General features: G+C 31.0%; 1 protein-coding gene across 1 annotated transcript in view; it reads left to right on the plus strand.

Moving 5' to 3' along the window:
- The first annotated feature begins 11,889 nt into the window (after positions 1-11,889).
- The window catches only part of LOC143047256 (single-minded homolog 1-like), a 38,998-nt gene continuing 32,178 nt past the window's right edge, over positions 11,890-18,709 (plus strand). The window contains exons 1-2 of the mRNA XM_076220278.1: positions 11,890-12,521; positions 18,098-18,279. Of these exons, the coding sequence (XP_076076393.1) occupies positions 18,105-18,279 (175 nt within the window). The 5' untranslated portion in view covers positions 11,890-12,521; positions 18,098-18,104. The remainder of the gene's footprint in view (positions 12,522-18,097; positions 18,280-18,709) is intronic.

Raw genomic sequence — 18,709 nt, forward strand, 5'->3', positions numbered from 1 at the left:
ATATGATAGAAAGATTTTATATCAAATGCATCAAATTTGGGGTCCGACGTCCGTGAACTTTTCAGTCTTTGAACTTCTTTTCGGGAACCACGTAAAAGGATCAATATATGAATCTGTTATTTTTCTCTAATGTTGAAGCATAGGATAAAAATATCATAACATGTCATTTTTCATATCGCATGTATTATCAGCCCTTGGTCAATATCAGCCCTCGAGCTATGCGGTTCTGGGGCTGATATTGAACCTAGGGCTGATAATACATGCGATATGAAGCCATGCGGCTCTTGGGCTGATGTTGAACCTAGGGCTGATAATACATGCGATATGAAAATGAAAAATGCCATGTAATAATCTGATATTATCATCTTAATAAAGTGTAATACTATTCTTTTATTTATCTTTATGAATATAACTTGTACTGTTTAGTCTGTTTTTATTGATATCCATTTGACGTGGTTCGATACTTGTACATCCCGTCATTGTGTTATTGTTTTATGATAATTCTCGTATTCTTGTCTGTCATTTGTGCTAATGTGCTACGTCTATATGCCTTTTGTGTTTCTTTGATACAAATATATGACGTGGCTTTGTACTTAAACATCCCATCATTGTGTTATTGTACTATGGTAAATGTGTGTATTCTTAAAAGCCATTCTGTGCTTCTTTGTTAAAAATATTTGTTTATTTTTATAGGTATTAAGATTATAACACAGTGCTGACTGCTGTACCCCTATTTTTAACATTTCTACCAATTAAATATGTTAGTTTTGTTTTGCAACTGTCATACAAGTGAGAGGTTTAGCTAGCTTTAAAACCAGGTTTAATCCACCATTTTCTATATATGAACATGCCTGCAGAAAGTAAGGAATATGACAGTTGTTATCCATTCGTTTGATATGTTTGAGCTTTTGATTTTGCCAATTGATAAAGGACTTTCCTTTTTGAATTTCAGTAGTATTGTGATTTTAGTCATTTTACTTTTTATATTTATCGAATGTACAGAATAACATAGATAAACTTTATATTTTTCAGGATTAAAATTGTGTACGACAAACGAGCATTTCTTCCACAAAGACTCATCAGTCACGCTCGAATAAGAAAAACTATTAAAATACTTAAAATAAAGTAAAAATTTGAAGAGCATTCATAAAAAAATCCGATAGTTTTTGCCAGATAAAGCTACGGTGATCTTTTCCTGGAGTAAAATTTCCTTGGTATGTATAAAAATTCAAAGATATATAATAGCGATGAAATTACACTAGTGTTGGTTTAATTATTGATAATTATATTTGCATATTACCCCCTTAATATAATATTTTCAATAATAAATGACTGGTAAATAGATCGCTGTTTACAAAGATGACAACATACAAATATATTGTATCGGTATGCTATGCATACATGTAGAAGGTGATTAGGTATGAAGGTAATAATTCTTAACTTCCGCATGAAAAAGAGGGTTCTTGGATAGAGATCTAAATAGCATGTAAGCAGACCGCTTATAGCACGCTAGTTGATGTGTGCAAGGGTTCTTAAACGTGCCTATAACGTCGGTCTCTCCCAAAATGGGGTAGCATTTAACATCCCAGACGTACCTACGTACTTATACATCCCACTTACCCAAACGGACTAATTATCAACATGTGTTCAACTGCCATAGGAGAGATGTTCACCTACATATACCTATATTAACCCAGTCACCAATTGCCGTTAACAATAAATAAAAGAAAAAAACCTCTCTGTTACCTGCTCAATATATATTTGGAAATACCAAAATTATCAAAATTCATAGCAAATTGATATGAAATAGTAAGAAATCAAGTTATGTAAAAACAAGTGTCTTTTTCCAAATTTGGTTTACTGTTTGTTTGTTTGTTCTTTATTTATTATTTTCTGTTTGTTGTGTTTTGTTTGTTGTTTTTTGGATGGTTTTATATTCTTTTATCTGCACATGTTAGTATATTTATCGAAGAAATTTGGTTGACACAATGCTATTGTACAGTTGAATGTTTGTTGCGAAATAAAATCCTGTATTTTTATTTTACCTCAAATTAAATCATAAATACATCGAAATTGTGGGAGAGAAAAAGTATAACCGAATGTTCTTGACCTTTCCAGGTGTTAATACTTATGTATGTTTTAATATTAATCTTGAATTGTTGACGCGGAAGAGAAATTTCAATATTACATAACTAAAACAATATACCTCTTGCTCAAAATTATAAAAGTCCCCATATTTTTTTTTTTAGGTTTCTATTAAAACGTCGCACCGTTCAAGCTCCCTGACATTTTAAAACCATATTTATGCCACCGGCATCTTATTGAAAAAACTTTCGAGTGCTCTCGGTGTTTATAACCCCTTCAATGAATTGGTCTCAAGTAGGTACTCCACGCTTCAAAATAAAATTATAACAAAATCAATTCACAAATGTTTATTAAAATGAAAATAAACATAATATTTCCTTTCGATAATAAAAGAAAAATACGGCTTCTCTTAAGATTAATTTGCAGAAAGACAGGATTTTGATATGACATCCTATAGTCCAATTGAATTTGATCTTTTCATATCCATTTATCGCTATGTAAATCCAAGACTTAAACTGAACAATTTTATCTTAACAATATTGCATTAAGATAAACACATTTTCAACACCTGTTTGCTTTCACTTTTAGAATTTACTACGATGAATTTCATTGAGTTGAAACCTTGTTTTCAAGTGCTTTCTTTTAAAAAGTTAAAGAATTTTGAATACGAGATTATTTAGGGTTACTAGTATACGATCGCGTTGTTGATGTATACAATAGTATAAAAATAATCTTACCAATTCAATGTAGATGCACTGGATCGAGGCAGCCAAAAAAATGTATACATCCTCTTAATTTAACACTACGTCAGTAATTAAAATCTGCACAAATTCCGAATCATCCTCTAAGATTAGAAATACGCTCCCGGGTCTCAAACTACACAAATGTCATACTTTTAATCTACAAAAGTGGTAATACGACGTTATAATTAGAAAACACACAAAAAAGGCAAGAACAAATCATTACCCTGAAAGACGATAGGTAAGTACAAAATAAAAAAAAATAAAAAATAAAAACATTGAATGTGTATAAAGAATATCCTCCACGATGTTATCCATCATTAATGAATATATACTAGTCAACTAACGAAACGATACACATGTTTTAACTCCAATCTATCATAAAATATAAAAGATAAGAAAAACTTCAAATGCATGTGATTAAAAGAATCCGACCAAATTGGAAAGTTAGAAAATACTGAGTTATAGAACACATGGGTCAAATTTATTTTGCGGAAAATGATGAAAAAAGTCGGCACTTAATTTCGAAGACAAGAATTAAGTACTGAAATACCTGCCAAGGCATTCAAAATTTTAAACAGATCATGCTAAAGTTTTATGTTCTAATATCGATTTTTGAATTTTTCGGTGAAAATACGATTTTTGAAATAACAAAAATAACACTGTGTAAATATTAGGCAGATTGGGCAATTATTTACCTTGATACAGTGTGCATGGAAAATACTATTAGTTAAACTATGTAACGAAATTACCTTTCCGACTACCTTTAAGTTAATTTAACATGCGATATTTAGACTATAGTGGCCTATAAAAGTGATCAACTCTTCAATACCGTTAGCATTAAGAACCTACTTCCATTAGTCTACAAAAACAAATGCCAACAATAACAACTTGTTAGTATTATATAGCCATTCTTCTCCCATGCCAGTTTTTCAGTTTTGCCAGAAAGACTGGCATGAGCCAATGCTTCCCCCGGGGAAATTTTGGATCATTGTCATTCTTCCCCCGCGGAAATTTGAAAATATGTATACATATAATAGCTTGTCCCTGATGCCACTCTCTATGTGGAATGAGTGCCAATGAGACAACTCTTCATCCAAGTAACAATTTATAAAAGTAAAAACCATTATAGGTCAGGGTACGGCCTTTAACACGGAGCCTTAGCTCACACCGAACAGCAAGGTATAAAGGGCCCCAAAAATTACTAGTGTAAAACCATTTAAACTGGAAAACCAACAGTCTAATCTATATAAAAACGAGAAACGAGAAAAACTTATTTATAAACCACATAAACAGACGACAACCACTGTATTGGATTCTTGACTATATCTTGATATAGATGCAAACAATTGCAGCGGGTGAAACGTGTTAATGGTACCACACTTGTTCCCTTTTCTGAAACAGTAGTATAAAATCACAACATAGAAAGACACACTATAAAATATCAATTGGAATTAGCTTAACTCAAGCAAAGAGTCTGTCTATATGTCCGCAAGTCTGTCTACATATTCACCAGTCTGTTTACTTTTTTCTGTGGCTTTTAAATACCTTTCAGTATAAACAGCGAATACTTTTTTCTTTTATTTCGGTGCTTCGTGTCTACTGTTTTTTTATTTAAGTGATTATTGTGCACCGTACCAACATTTTGGTGAAGTCAATTGCAACTGATTTGTACAGTTTTTTCTTGAGGTGTGCTGTCCCGGCTTGGGTTGGAGGAAGGTTGAAAACTCAAGGCCGCCACACACCTTATGTGCCAATCCAAAGCCAGAAACATGTAGTACAGTGGTTGGTTCATGTTGGTCATGGTTTGTGTTTTGTAAATTATTTTGTTACAAATTAGACCGTTTGATTTTTTTTCATTTTTTTAAAGTCGGGGCATTTTATAGTCGATTATATGAGGGTTTCTCATTCGGTTGCTTGCCGTAAGTGGGCTTTTATAACTTACAACCACGTCTTATTTGTATAATAAGTGCTGGATGTTGGTCGACACTGTGCATCTTAAGGGCAGGTTTGATTTCTTTTGTAGATCTTGTACAGCTCAAACTAATGGTGGTAGTTCCTGTTCTTTTACGTCTCCCGTGCTGGTTAGATGAAGTTTCATCCGTATCGGACTTCTTCTCAATTATTGTTAATCAATGATACCAAGGGTTCACGAAAGAGTAATGATGTAATTTCCACATCAGCATGCATGTGCTTCACGTGCATAATATAACATGTATATATCTATGAATACATATCAAATGTATAATAAGCTTTTGTAACTCTAAACTAATACAAAAAAGTTACCACTTTTTTTATTTTCTAGCTGACGTCTCCGACGTTATATTACAAGGTGGAAAAAGCTTCTCACACCTGGTCCTGGTTTTCCCCCCATAACGCTGAGAGGGAAAATTGAAATCATGCCAATTTTCCCGGGGGGGGGGGGATATTGGATCGATCCAGTATTTCCCCCCGGAAAATTTGGCATGGGGGAAGAATGGCTATAGGACATTGACTTAAAATGTGTTAAATTAATTTATTTCAATCGTTTATAATCAATTGCATCGTCCGTTTAAACTTTTAAGGTTTTTCGTCAATACCGTGTTGTTTTCATAAAGTGACGTAACACCACTATTAAGCCCCTACTATGGAATATACATGGTCTCCACGTGGTTGTTTTTAACCAATAATATTCCTAGAAAGGTAATGAAGGTAAGATAAATTGTCTCGTATCGTTTCTTTTGTTGAATACCGACCATGCAAGGACGTTAAAAACTTCAATATATGTTGTTTGTTGACTAATATATATCAAACCAATGCAAATTAACCAAATACAGATACTAAATATGAAAATCGGTAGAGGAAATAAAAAATTGGCATATCATATATGGGTAATGATGCAAAATTCATTTCGTGTAGGCCGTATAATGGTAGCCTCATCCTCAATTCGTTCGCCTTTACGTTACTTAGATGCACAATGGCTCATTTTGAAGCTGCGTCATTTTCACATACTGTATGCGGTTTAATTATTTTACATCTTTAGTTTATGGTCTGACCGGTTAAGATTAGTCATTTGTTAAAATTCGAAGCATGCCTAATATCACTGCACTTTGATAATTTGTTTATGTATTACCTTCAAGTTCCTCAATTTAAGTGCCATTAAGAGTATTGACCCAGGAGATATGGAGAAAAAAACCCTCATCATAGGTACCAAGATAAATTGTTGTACGCCAGACGTGCATTTTGTCTATAAAGGACTCATCAGTGACGCTAGAATAAAAAGAGTCCAACAAAAAGTAAAAAATTGTAGAGCGTTGAGAATTAAATTCCGAAAACAGCTAGGATTATATATATCGGGATGAAAACTCCTAGGTATTTCAATAAGTTCAAGTTTTGTAAACAGTTTGGCATTTATTTACTTTATTTGCCCGACAACACTGATGATAAAAAAAGGTTTTAGAAATATCTGTTCTAGAAATTTTACATTATTTATACAATAGTTGTTGATTTATTACATAACAACTGTTGCCTTTGGTGGAAGTCAGTGCGATGTTATATTGACATAAAGAAGCATATCGACCTCTGACTTCGTCTTCAGTCAATATGAATCATTTATGTCGATATAACCTCGTATCGACCTCATACAAAAGCTATAATTATATAGTGCAGCTCATGCAAACGCGCAACTCTATTGTTTTTTCTCTTTAATACAGCTAGGAAGAAAGAAAACTTTGACATTTTCCCTGTGAAGCGTGACAAAGTTTTGTATTACAAATGAAGATAAAGTTAAATGGTCGTTCAGAATCGAGATAAGAAATATCAAAACGATTTATATAATGTTGTAAGACAATGTTACAACTCTTATCAGAAGATTAACTTTCTTATTACAACATTGTATGTCCTTCATATATATACAGAGTACATACATATGTAATTATTACTTTTTGTGCTAGCTTTTACCAAGTTTAACATTATACGTAGATGTTCAATTATATAATAATTGGTAACTGAAAACGTAACTTTTGTTGGCACAACTTTATAAAAGTTTCTATAAGTTTTCTTTTTCTTTTTTCTTTATTATTTTTATTCCATTAGATTGGACGTGTCTGTCCAATGCAACATGTTCTATTGTTCATCTATAGTTGAAAATATAACACCTTTCCGAGAGTGATTTAAATTATTTGTGATAGATATTTGTTTTAATGCGTAGTTTTCGATTTCACAACCGGCTGTGAATGCATACATAACGAGAGATGTTACCATTGCATATTTTGCAAATAAGCTGCAATTAAAACAAGCTTAGTTCATTTTTCTGATCATTATGGGAGGTGATTTGTTCCTTTATGCTTTTGTTCATTTAGCCATTTAGAACTACTTTTAGCGGAAGAATGCTCCTACAAAATCCCCTCAAAGGGCTATGATGATCTGAACTGCAAGTTATGAGGTCTGTGTCACAACTCACGAAAGACATATTTTCGAGATCTTACATCTTAAGACACCAGACTAGTCTTTATTGTAAATAACACGCTGGTGTCGTATGTTCTTAAAGAATATTGTTAACTGATTCTAGATGTACAGGACGGAGGATGAGTGCGTAAGAGAAGACAACGGAGGATGAGTGCATAACAGGAGACAATGGAGGATGAGTGCATAACAGAAGACAATGGAGGATGAGTGCGTCGATTTCTCATTGAGTTATGAGATTTTATTCACTTTTAAGTTTCTCTTTTTTAGAACCAGATCTGAGGTAAATATCCTTGAGCACTACACAGGAAAATAGATGAATTTTAGAATGCAATCATAACGTCAGTACAAGTGACTGAAAAATCATAAGAAAAATCGATCATCGTTATTGTTACTCATGAAAGGGATGAACAAGATTTAAAGAAAACATTGGACAAGGCATCATACAAGTGCATGTCTCTCCAGACAGTAATACTACATATATTATCAACAAATGACTCACCTGACAGTAATACAACACTAACCATCAACAATTGCCTTCCCACATAAAAATACCCGAAATGACATGAACAAGTGACTTTCCTGACAGTAATACTACGCAAACCATGAACAAGTATCTTTCAGACAGTAATACTCTACGCCAACCATTGACAAGTATCTTTCAGACAGTAATACTCTACGTCAACCACCATTAAGTAACTCCCAGGGTACTAGTTGTTATATTACGCCAACCATCAACAAGTGACTACCCGGACAGTAATAGTACGCCATCCATCAAAAAGTGACTTACAGGATCGTAATACCACACCCAGTATCAACAAATGACTTCCGCACAGTTAAACCACAGATGAAATAAACAAATGAATTTCCGGGCAGTATTACTACAGCTACCATTAACAAGTGACTCCTCCAAGTATATAGACGTATATTCAAACTAAAAACTGATATATCAGCAAGGGCACGCTGGTAAACTTGTGTGACGCACAGCAGATCATACTGATGCAAACAAAGCAATGCATGTTTTGGGTTATCGCTATTTCTTCGAATTATATAAAATTAATCACCTTTTAAAATACATATGTATTCTAGCAAAAGCATACCCAAATTTACAAATTATCCTGGTCCTGAAACCTTTAACTAGCTATATTGGCAAGAGTCGCCACACACTATCAACCTAGTTCTCTTGATCGCAAATATGGCTGGAAATCAAAAGGAATGGCATAGCCACGTTACGGTGCATAGTAAAAAATGATTAAAAAAACAATCAGAAGAACCTTCAAATCATATACTTTGGCATCAATTGAAAAATATTTTAAGAAAAATGTCAGACTTAGAAAATATTTTTTTAAGAAAAATGTTAGACTTAGAAAATATTTTAAGAAAAATGTTAGACTTATAAAAAAAAATTGAAAATTGCATGAATACTTTTACACTGGTAATTTTTGCGGCCCTTTATATCTTGCTGTTCGGTGTGACCAAGGCTCCGTGTTACGGATATACGAAGATCTTGTAAATTTCCAAAGAAATGAATAACCCATCTTGAACTCTTTCTAAAAAGGAATTTAAGACTACCCTCTCTCTTCGTCCAATATCCATGTTTAAAACAACAATAAATCAAATTCCAATATAGGAAAAAGTCCGTTGTTTAACAAAGAAACTGTCCGAAGTGACGTCTCTCCAAGTGAAGACCTAACATGTGTGTACTTGGTCAAAGATTTAATTTTCGCCTAATGATAAGAATAATTGAATTATTTTCATGGCCAATAAATATAATCCCTTAAGTAAACCTGCATAAGTAATCAGACCTTAATGTCCTTATCAATTCAATTTTCACATTTTATACTCAAAACCTTTGATGTCTACGTATCAAAGGTAATTGCACTTTTTCCACTTTGTACCGTTACACAAATAAGAATGTTTATTTAATTAGATGTATATGATGTTCATGTTATTTTTAAAGCATTGTTAAAAAATATGGTATTTATTTAAATTCAGTTACATACCACACCCAAAAGTTTAGTCGTGGTTTGTAAAATTTTTTTTTTTCTACCTATTTAAAAGTGTGGTAAATAAAGGTGTTAATCCAATATAACGATTTAAGAATTTATAGAAGTCAGTGTACTAAACCCATACATTGCGTTACACTGACCATATGCATATGATTTCGAATAAACTTTCTTTTTACAAAAATAAGAAAATTGTATAAATTTATTTTTTGTTTATTCTGAATTCCCAACAAGAAACAATAAGAAAAATGAAGCAAATAATAATAAAAACGAATACAAATACTATATACTGTACTTGGGGTTTCTTTCAAATTAAAATAATTAATAAATGAATAAGAAATAATAATGTCACATTATTCATGTTGAACTTTCAAAATTGATACAATTTCTTATATAACTCTTTGAATTGGAAAGATAACCTATGTATTATTGATAATTTATGCAAATATCATAACTGAATAATACATTACATTTATTTAAATTAAACACCAAAGCTGTTTGTTAATTGCTGAAATCTTTTTTTCAGATAAAATTGTTTTTATTGTTTTGTACATTTTGTGGCGAATATAGAAGAAAAATATAATCAAAATAACAGAAAAATCAGTGTCGTAAAAAGCGAATTTATGTACTTCAATAAAAATCATTATGCTTATGCTAATTTGACAGGAATATGAAGATTTTTTTGAGCAATGAAAACCGTTCCTTAAAAAAATACTATTATTCAAATCTTGAACTTACCATTTACATTATGTTAAAATTAAAAATGGCACACATTGTTGATCCTAAACAAGACAAAATGACAGTCTCGTTAACATTTTTTTCCAAATTCTACAATGCGACATCTTGACAGATTTTAAAAGCAGAAAAGCAAACACTTTGAGTATGAAAGGATGTCTAACCTCAACTACCGTCTGGAAAGATAGACTTCTAGTTTGAACAATTCCTAATCGAAATAGGTCTGTTTACAAATGTTAATTTCACTTCCAGGTTTTGTTGACAAGACAACCAAAATGTCTTGTTTTTTCAAATTAATCTGTTATGTCATGGCTAAAAAATTATCTCCGTTAAATAACACTCTTGAAGGGAGAAAGATGTTTTTACGAATTTGTAAAGAAAGGAAACCATCTGCTGAGACATGATACATTGTTATTAGTAAATAATCGTCGTTAAATTTACTTTCAAATTGTCAAAAATTAATATTACAAGAAACGAAATACCCTGAAGACCAGTAGTCTCACGCAGGGACAACATTAGGGTAATACTTCATTTGGAGTGTGCTACTACCGGCAATGGAATAAAATCAACAACCTTCCAATTCAAATGAACATGGCTGAGCATTGTTACGAACTAATGAAGCACACAACGGCCTTCCATAGTTGATACAGTCCTTCAAAGTGTGAAGGCTCGCTACATGTCCATATGAATTTGGTTTCTTGTTTGCTAATGAGGGATGAAATTTACAAATCAACTGGATAAATTCTAGTATTTATTTAATAATTATTAAAGATTAATGAAGTCGGAGTTAACTTAATGATTTTCTAAATGATCATTATTCAGTTTCCCGCCAAGATGCGTATTTCATGCCGATAATGGTAAATGCGGTTTGTTGTCTGCTGCGAGAAAAATAATAATGTTTGCTACAGCATGCATGTATTGCCATAATTGTCATATTTCAGAAACGATGATTCTAAATAGCGTTAGAAAAAAAGAACGAATTTAAATCAGTTTCTTATTTTTTTTAAGAAGAAGATGATAATTGAGGTAGAAAAATTCTGTATCAAAATATCCTATTTTTTTCATTTAGTTTAACAGGAAAATGAAATAAAAAAAAGTTTGAAAAAGGGAATCATGATACCAGAGCCATATAATACAATTTTAATACAATTATTTGTCTAATTGTGCTATTTCCGTAAAATTTACTTGGAATTTTGAAGATAAAACCCTCTTATAAGGATGACCCCTTTTATTTTATCGACAAAAGATATACAGGTATAAATTACAGCTTAATAAAATTTCAAAATAAAACAAATTTCACAAAGATTGGACTATAAAATATCAAGACAATTGAAAATGAGAACAAAAAGTTTCCCGTAGTACAATTATGCAGTTACGCCTTCCCAAAGCATGCAAATTATGACGATGTCCTTCTCTCTATCATTTCGGTCAAAACGTTTATTTAAAATTATAAAACATTCATTTGTTAAAATCATATATAGGTGTTAATGGTCTTTTGAAAAGTCATCATGACCGTATCTTAATGATCGTTAAAAACAAAAGCATATTATTCATTGCAACTATTATTTTTGACTCAATTTCTCAATCAGCTATATCATTTGAGTTTTCATTATATACCAAATTAAAACGTACGACAGTCTATGTAAAAGAAAATAAACAAAAAGGAAAACGAAATCATATTTTAATCAGTTTAAAAATATCCATATGAAAATTGAAGCGTAAATACCTTTAAAGAATTAAAGACGACCCTATGTCAATGTTAAACTCCTATCGTCCAATGAAAACACAGATAACAACGATATCATATAATTTGATTGATGGGTGTTCGGTTAGTTAGATCCATTTCATTTGTCGTAAACTTTCTTAAGCCAATTAGAAGGTGTGACCGATCCCACTGTTTTAAAATTATGACCAATTTGTAAAAACTGTTGTTAAAATTAGTATCCATTTCGATAAAATTTGGCTCACATAAATATCAAACTTTGCTCGTAAATCCGTGATTTAAAACAAAACGAACTTAATGAACGACGCACCTTTTCACAGTTGCCATAGAATATTAAAATCCTAAAACCACTAAATTCAGTTTTATTTGGGACGTTAAGACACAGTTCCTAAGATCCGGAATAGCCTGTAATTCCTCATTCTCTGTTGTAATTTCGAATGTGACTACGAGTGAAAGTTGAAACATTTAAATACAAGCGGCGCGTGCTTAATCAAGGATACTTTGAATTCGACTTTTTGACACGAATTTGCTAAGAGCTGTAAAGAGGGGTTTTGGTGGAATAAAGCACGTCAAGACGAAAGTGTATATATCAATCTTACTGAAATTTGATATCAGGAAGAAAACGTGCTGAAGACAGAGAAATTTCAAACGTTCTATTCTAACTTATCCAGTTGTTTTATTCATAAGGGAACTTTATCAGTGCTTCCCCAATACTTAGACAAGTCGTGGTACAACCGTGAAGCCGAATAAGTCACGATTCTACCGACAAGAAAACAATGCTGTTTAGAGGTAAGAGATTTCCTTAATTGATAGTGGAAAATAGATTTGTGCTTATTAATGAGCTAACATGCTGTCAAATGTATTTAATTAATATTCATTTTATCAGCTTCATACAATAGATTATTTGAATTTACTTTGATAAATTTGATCGTTATTTCTCCTCTATAAGAAAAGCTGTGTTATTGTAAATCTTTTGGTTGTGTGCAATAAATTTCTTTAATAAATTTTCACATAAGTATTTTAACAATTGGTGTATCAGTAGGAATTTTTTTGCTTTAGTATTTTTTAGGAAACTTACATGAGCTATTTTGTTGAAAATAATCATTAAGGGGAGGCTGGTCTCGTATATTTTGGCTGTTGAAGAAACAATTTTGTTCTAAAAAAAAAGAAATTTACAAAGTTAATACAAATACCTGTAAATTTAAAGCTTAAATAAATTGACGCATTCTTATATCACCAACACAATTTTTCAAATAAAAATTTTGACACACTTTAAACATTATAAAAACCAAATTCAGCTTGGTATATTTCATTAAGTTTTCAAACACCTGTGCTATCGCTCATCACAGGTGTGAATTTTGACAACATCAAAATATACCGATGTAAAATTTCAATCAGTTTTAATTTTAATCGGACGGAAATTTGATGCGGCAGTTTGATATCTTGGGGTTCTTTTTGTAAAAACTTATATTTTCAATACATTTTTGTCAAAAGTTTAAAATAACATGAATTCTATACATGAATATCATCTTTTAAACTTTCAACTTTTAAATTCTTTCGACAAAAAAGAAATATACATGTAATTTAACCATAAGCCACAAACTCCTATTTCACGAAAAGATGAATGCATCACAAAATACTGGTTACAATTGTTTATATTTGCATGAAGCATGAAAAGAAAGAAACCGCAAAAGCGAATTGCACAAATTTAGATATAAAGTCTATACATTTATTTCCAGAACTTTGTCGGTTTTTATATCGCACACATCATAGAAATCCTCCACTTTTCTTGTCTTTTATGAAAATAAATATAAAAAGCTTAATACAGAGATAAATAATACCTAGAAGTTCGATATTCAACAAATTAATTTACTCAACAGTTGGCACACACCTAGACACACACACCAACGTGTTTTATATACTAGATACACATTAAGAATTATACATCCAGACAGTGTTTTACTCAAAGACTTCGCTGAATATTCCTCTGGCATTTATTATTTTCAATGTTTTAAATAACCAAAAGACAAAGAAACTGCAGTCGTACTGAACATAAATTCAAATATATTTTGATAATGCGCAGAGAAATTATTTTTCCTTATTAGTATTGTTCTTAGAACGCCATTTACTATTATTTTTTTTTTTGCATTTAATGTATGACTATGCATTCATGCACTTCGTTCTTTAAGATTCCTTACATCTATTTAACTTATATAAATGAACTTGTTTTACTCACTTAATAGTTTGGAAGATATTGGTTAAATTAAGTAAAAGATTCGGACTTTGTTAAGTTCATTTCTGGAATTACCTCAACCATTTTCGCCCAAGAAAATATATCGGAAAGGGAAAGGCGTCGAATAAAGAGACAAGACAAAGACAAAATATTTTATTTCCTCAGACACGAACGTGTACAAGACAGCAGTTATAAGCAAAGGGAATGTTAAAAACCCAAAAGCTACAAAACTAACCAAAAACCCAAAAGCTACAATACTAACCAAAAAAGAACGAAAACGTAAATGCATGCAGCAAATAATGTCATAGATCGACTTTGTAAGTCAGAAGTTTTATCCTTATTTTATTTCAATATTTCTTAAATGTCTCCTCACTTGCGGAACTCATATTACGCATTCAATTCAATTAAATTTGTTTTCTGCGTTTGGGTTCACAAACTTTTAGCTCGTGCTCACCTGAACAAGTATTGTGGGAACTTTTAAAAACGGCATCATACGTATTTACTATAGATATCTTTTTATTTTGATGGTGAATCAAAATGTCAAGATTTTCAGTTTGAAAGACTTTTAAAAAATGTTTCAATTTTCGTGGGAAATATTATTTCTTTAAGTACTTAAAGCTTTAAAAATATATTAGATATGCATAAAATTGTCAAAAGATACACACAAAGAGGTCGAACCGATTGCCGTGATTAAATTTACACGAAAATATATTATTTTTTCCGGAAAAAATACATTTCATAATTGATTAACTTCGTCAATATCATATTTTAGAATTGTTATTTTTGAATCATATTTACTTAACCATGAGAATAGTAAAATAAATCCGTTTACTTTTCTTTGTAAAAATATACCCGTATAAAAATGGTACACAGTTGTGACTTGCTATTTTTTTTAAATACAAATATAATTGTTTTATGATCCGATTTTTGGCGCGACGGAACGTGCATCAACCATGAAACTTTGATATATTTGAAAAAAGCTATTTATTTTTATGAATGATGATGTAATACCCATTCAAAATCATGTTAGTTTTAAGTTCATTCAACTAGGAATTAAATAAACTATAATAGTAATGAGCAGAGGGGTTTCTTCATACTTAAAAAAATTAAAATTTTACATAAAATTGAAACTTTTAGAACCCAGTGATGTTTTTTTTTAATCTTCTTTAGTTACAAAAGACGTCAATAACTAAACAAATTGAAATTATGCAGTTTTATGCAGACAGGATTCGCAGTTATGATTTCATTTTTTATATAATAAATGATAAGCTTGCAAACAAAATAATAAAAAATATGCTCGTGTGTAACATTAATTATATAAATTATATAATTTTCTAACCTTAAAATTCAATTTTCTACTTATTATTTTAATTTATTCTATGATATTTCTGATGACATATTGAAATTACAGCAATACAGTTCATCATCCAACAAACGGACAACAAAGCATGTTAATTAATTAGTCAAATGACGCGTGTCAGACTCCCAATACACTAATTCAAATGCATTTATGGCATTACACAGCTTCATAACAATTCATTGATAGGATACTAATAATTCGTCTGGCTTTTGTAGAACAAGACTGGGGAGAAAATAAAATTATATAATGACGATACTGATTAGATTATAAGAATCTAGATCAATTATGTTGAAAATATTCATATTATAATTTCACATCAAGACAATGCATTGGTACAACGGAATTGTTTAAATATATTATTTTCATTTGATTAGGCAAATACTTTCACATAAATCTCCGTTCTTTTTTATAAGTTATACAATGTATATGCCTCTTCAATTCTTCGACATTGTTTTGGTGAACAAATATATCTTATTTATTTTTCAAACTAATATATTTTGCTATCTTTACCATTGAACCCCGATGCATTTTTTTATTTTTGAACAATTCGACCACCAAGAGTAGTCATCTTATTTTATTTTATGTGTGATACCGAACTTAATCCGTTTAAAATGACCACTTGAAATCGGCTTGAGAGAGCTATTATAACACTTCAAATTGATCTTCCGGACACAAGACCACTCTAGACTGGCCATCATCATTATTGGAAAACTAGCCAGTATTGTTCCGGACAGTTATATAACACCCGACTCAATATAGGGTAGATATTGTTTATCCGGTTGACAATAAGTTAATCTTTTTATAGCGTGAAATTCTAAACTTTTGATATTTTCTAGATAATTTAGCTTAGGCTACTTCAAAGGAAAGATGAATAAAGGTGAAAATGATGTCTTAATAAAGATTTTGTTTACTTATCCGTTATCGTTAACATAAACAAATATTCAATAAAAGCTCATCGGCAGCGAAACTCAAATCAAATTCTAAAATTTAAACTACACAAGAAAATAATTTAATTACCGAAAGGATATTGTCCAGTTATTTACAGGTGGCAATGAGTGTACTTCAAACTGAAATCTTAAAGTAATACACTTAAGTTCAACCTATCTTGAAATTTAAGTTAGTTTTTGAAAAATAATTGAAACATACTCATGTATTTTTTAACGAAAAGTTAATGGCATTTATATATATATATATATTTAATACATACGTCAAACATATTTATTTGTTTCGATTTTTTAGAAAACACCTTTTAAAATATATATCTGATTAAAAATTTCAAGTATGACGGCACTTGTCAATTTCTAATAAAATTGGTGAGAAAATTTAGATCAGTTATGAATTTTTCACAATAGATCATATGTATCAGCTGAATAGAACTGTCAAACTGGGACAAACCTGCCTACCTAATTTATAAATACAGGATTTCATTTCAATTGACAAATGCGTACATCTCTTAGACGTAGCTTTCCAATTCATTTCAATTCATCGAGTGTCAGTTTTACGGCAGAATAAAATACGCTAATTTTCGCTCGATTTGTTACATTGGATATGCACTCCAGGCCACGAATACATTATGAACAGGACAGAAAATTTGAATTAATGAAACAACTTTATCTAAATTTCACGCAGTCGGTTCTCAGGTAAATACATAGAGCCAAGGATGATATCGGTGAATGACTTAGGTGCACATTTGAAAACATATGATTAAAATTTAATAATTATAAAACTATTTTTAAATAGCACGCCAAAAGAAAAAAATATATAGTATTTCGATAAATTATTCAGTCCAAAAGTACATTGCAGGCTTTTTGATATCTTGGAAGATGATAGGACTCATTTGAAATAGATGATGTAAATTATTTTTTTTTAAATTTAAAAATGACGTTGAAGAAATAAGTTTAATGACTTAGTGTTTGATATCCGTGTGAAGCTACATATTTATTATACCCAAGTTATGACCTTCGTCATTGTTTTATTTTTTGCTGCTGATTTGAATTTATTTTTCAATAGCCTAGTATGTATTTAATATATCATTTTCGAATACACTTTTCCCTTTGATTCGTAAGTCATTGCTTTTTTTCTGCATCCTGTTAATAAAACGGGTGAACACAAGAAAACACTAATTCTCAGTACAAGGGCGGATCCAGGCTTTATAAATGCGCGAGAAGCATGACTTTTTTTCTATTTTCTTAGGGTTGGGGTTGAGAAAAAAGGAGATGTACGCCCTAGACGATATTTCCTTGATCTGATCCTGATTTATATACCCACCGTTATGTTATTTCCGGGTTTTTTTTTCTTATTAATTATTCACCAATTTAATCCTATTGTCCATCCTTTTGTGAGTCTTAAATGTTTTAATAATTTATTCTATCAATAAAACAAATTGTGAAATTAAGCTGAAATCTAGTCAAACCACAACAAAACTAAACACGACTGAGTCAGTTTACTTCCGTTTTCTTTGGGACGAAACAGATTTAAAATTCTTACGCCTTTTGAGGACATTTTTAACGTGGAAATATTTATAAGATTTACAAGTAAAAGGCAAACGTATTTGTCAAGACTTCTAACGCTTATACCATTAAATATTCGAAATTTAAAAAACGAGATGTTTACAAAAGAGAAGTGCTTTCATTTAAGCAAATATCAGTAGAAATATTTTGAAATTGACATGAAAGTGTTTATTGCATGTACGTTTCACCTTTCCTCGATTACAAGACAAAGATATAGATAACTGGACTGATAAATATGTTGGAATTATAATGTATATTTCAGTGGAGTTATGAAAGACAAATCCAAGACGGCGGCAAGATCAAGAAGAGAAAAAGAAAATGCAGAGTTCTATGAACTCGCCAAATTATTACCTCTACCATCGGCTATTACGAGCCAGTTGGATAAAGCCTCCATAATAAGGCTATGTACCAGTTATTTGAAGATGAGGAGCGTTTTCCCTGATGGTAAGTCAATATTTTACCTTTTTCTTATTTGTTGAATCAACTTGATTGAATTTAGTTTTAATACTCGTCCAGTGACAAACATTACAATGCATTTATGACAATGGTCCATTAAAAGATAAAATAAAACGATAACGGTCAGGAATGAAATAAAGATATTTCAAAATGTCTTCGGGTAAATAAGAACCTGTTGTGTAGTGGAAACATGTGTTAGGTTTCTGGCAAAGGAGATTTTGATTTCTTTTGCTTTGTCGCAGACTTAATATGTGTTTATGCCAATGCTGATATTAGGAGTTAATATTCCATTTTTAGATACAGCGTTATGTAATTTCCCGTTTCAATATACTCATTTCTAAAAATAATTTATACCATTGTATCCGTTATTCATTTTTATCATGGTTCCTTATATTTTAAGTTAAGGTTGTTAATTGTA

Source organism: Mytilus galloprovincialis, chromosome 10, assembly GCF_965363235.1.
Source record: "Mytilus galloprovincialis chromosome 10, xbMytGall1.hap1.1, whole genome shotgun sequence".
NCBI lineage: Eukaryota > Metazoa > Mollusca > Bivalvia > Mytilida > Mytilidae > Mytilus > Mytilus galloprovincialis.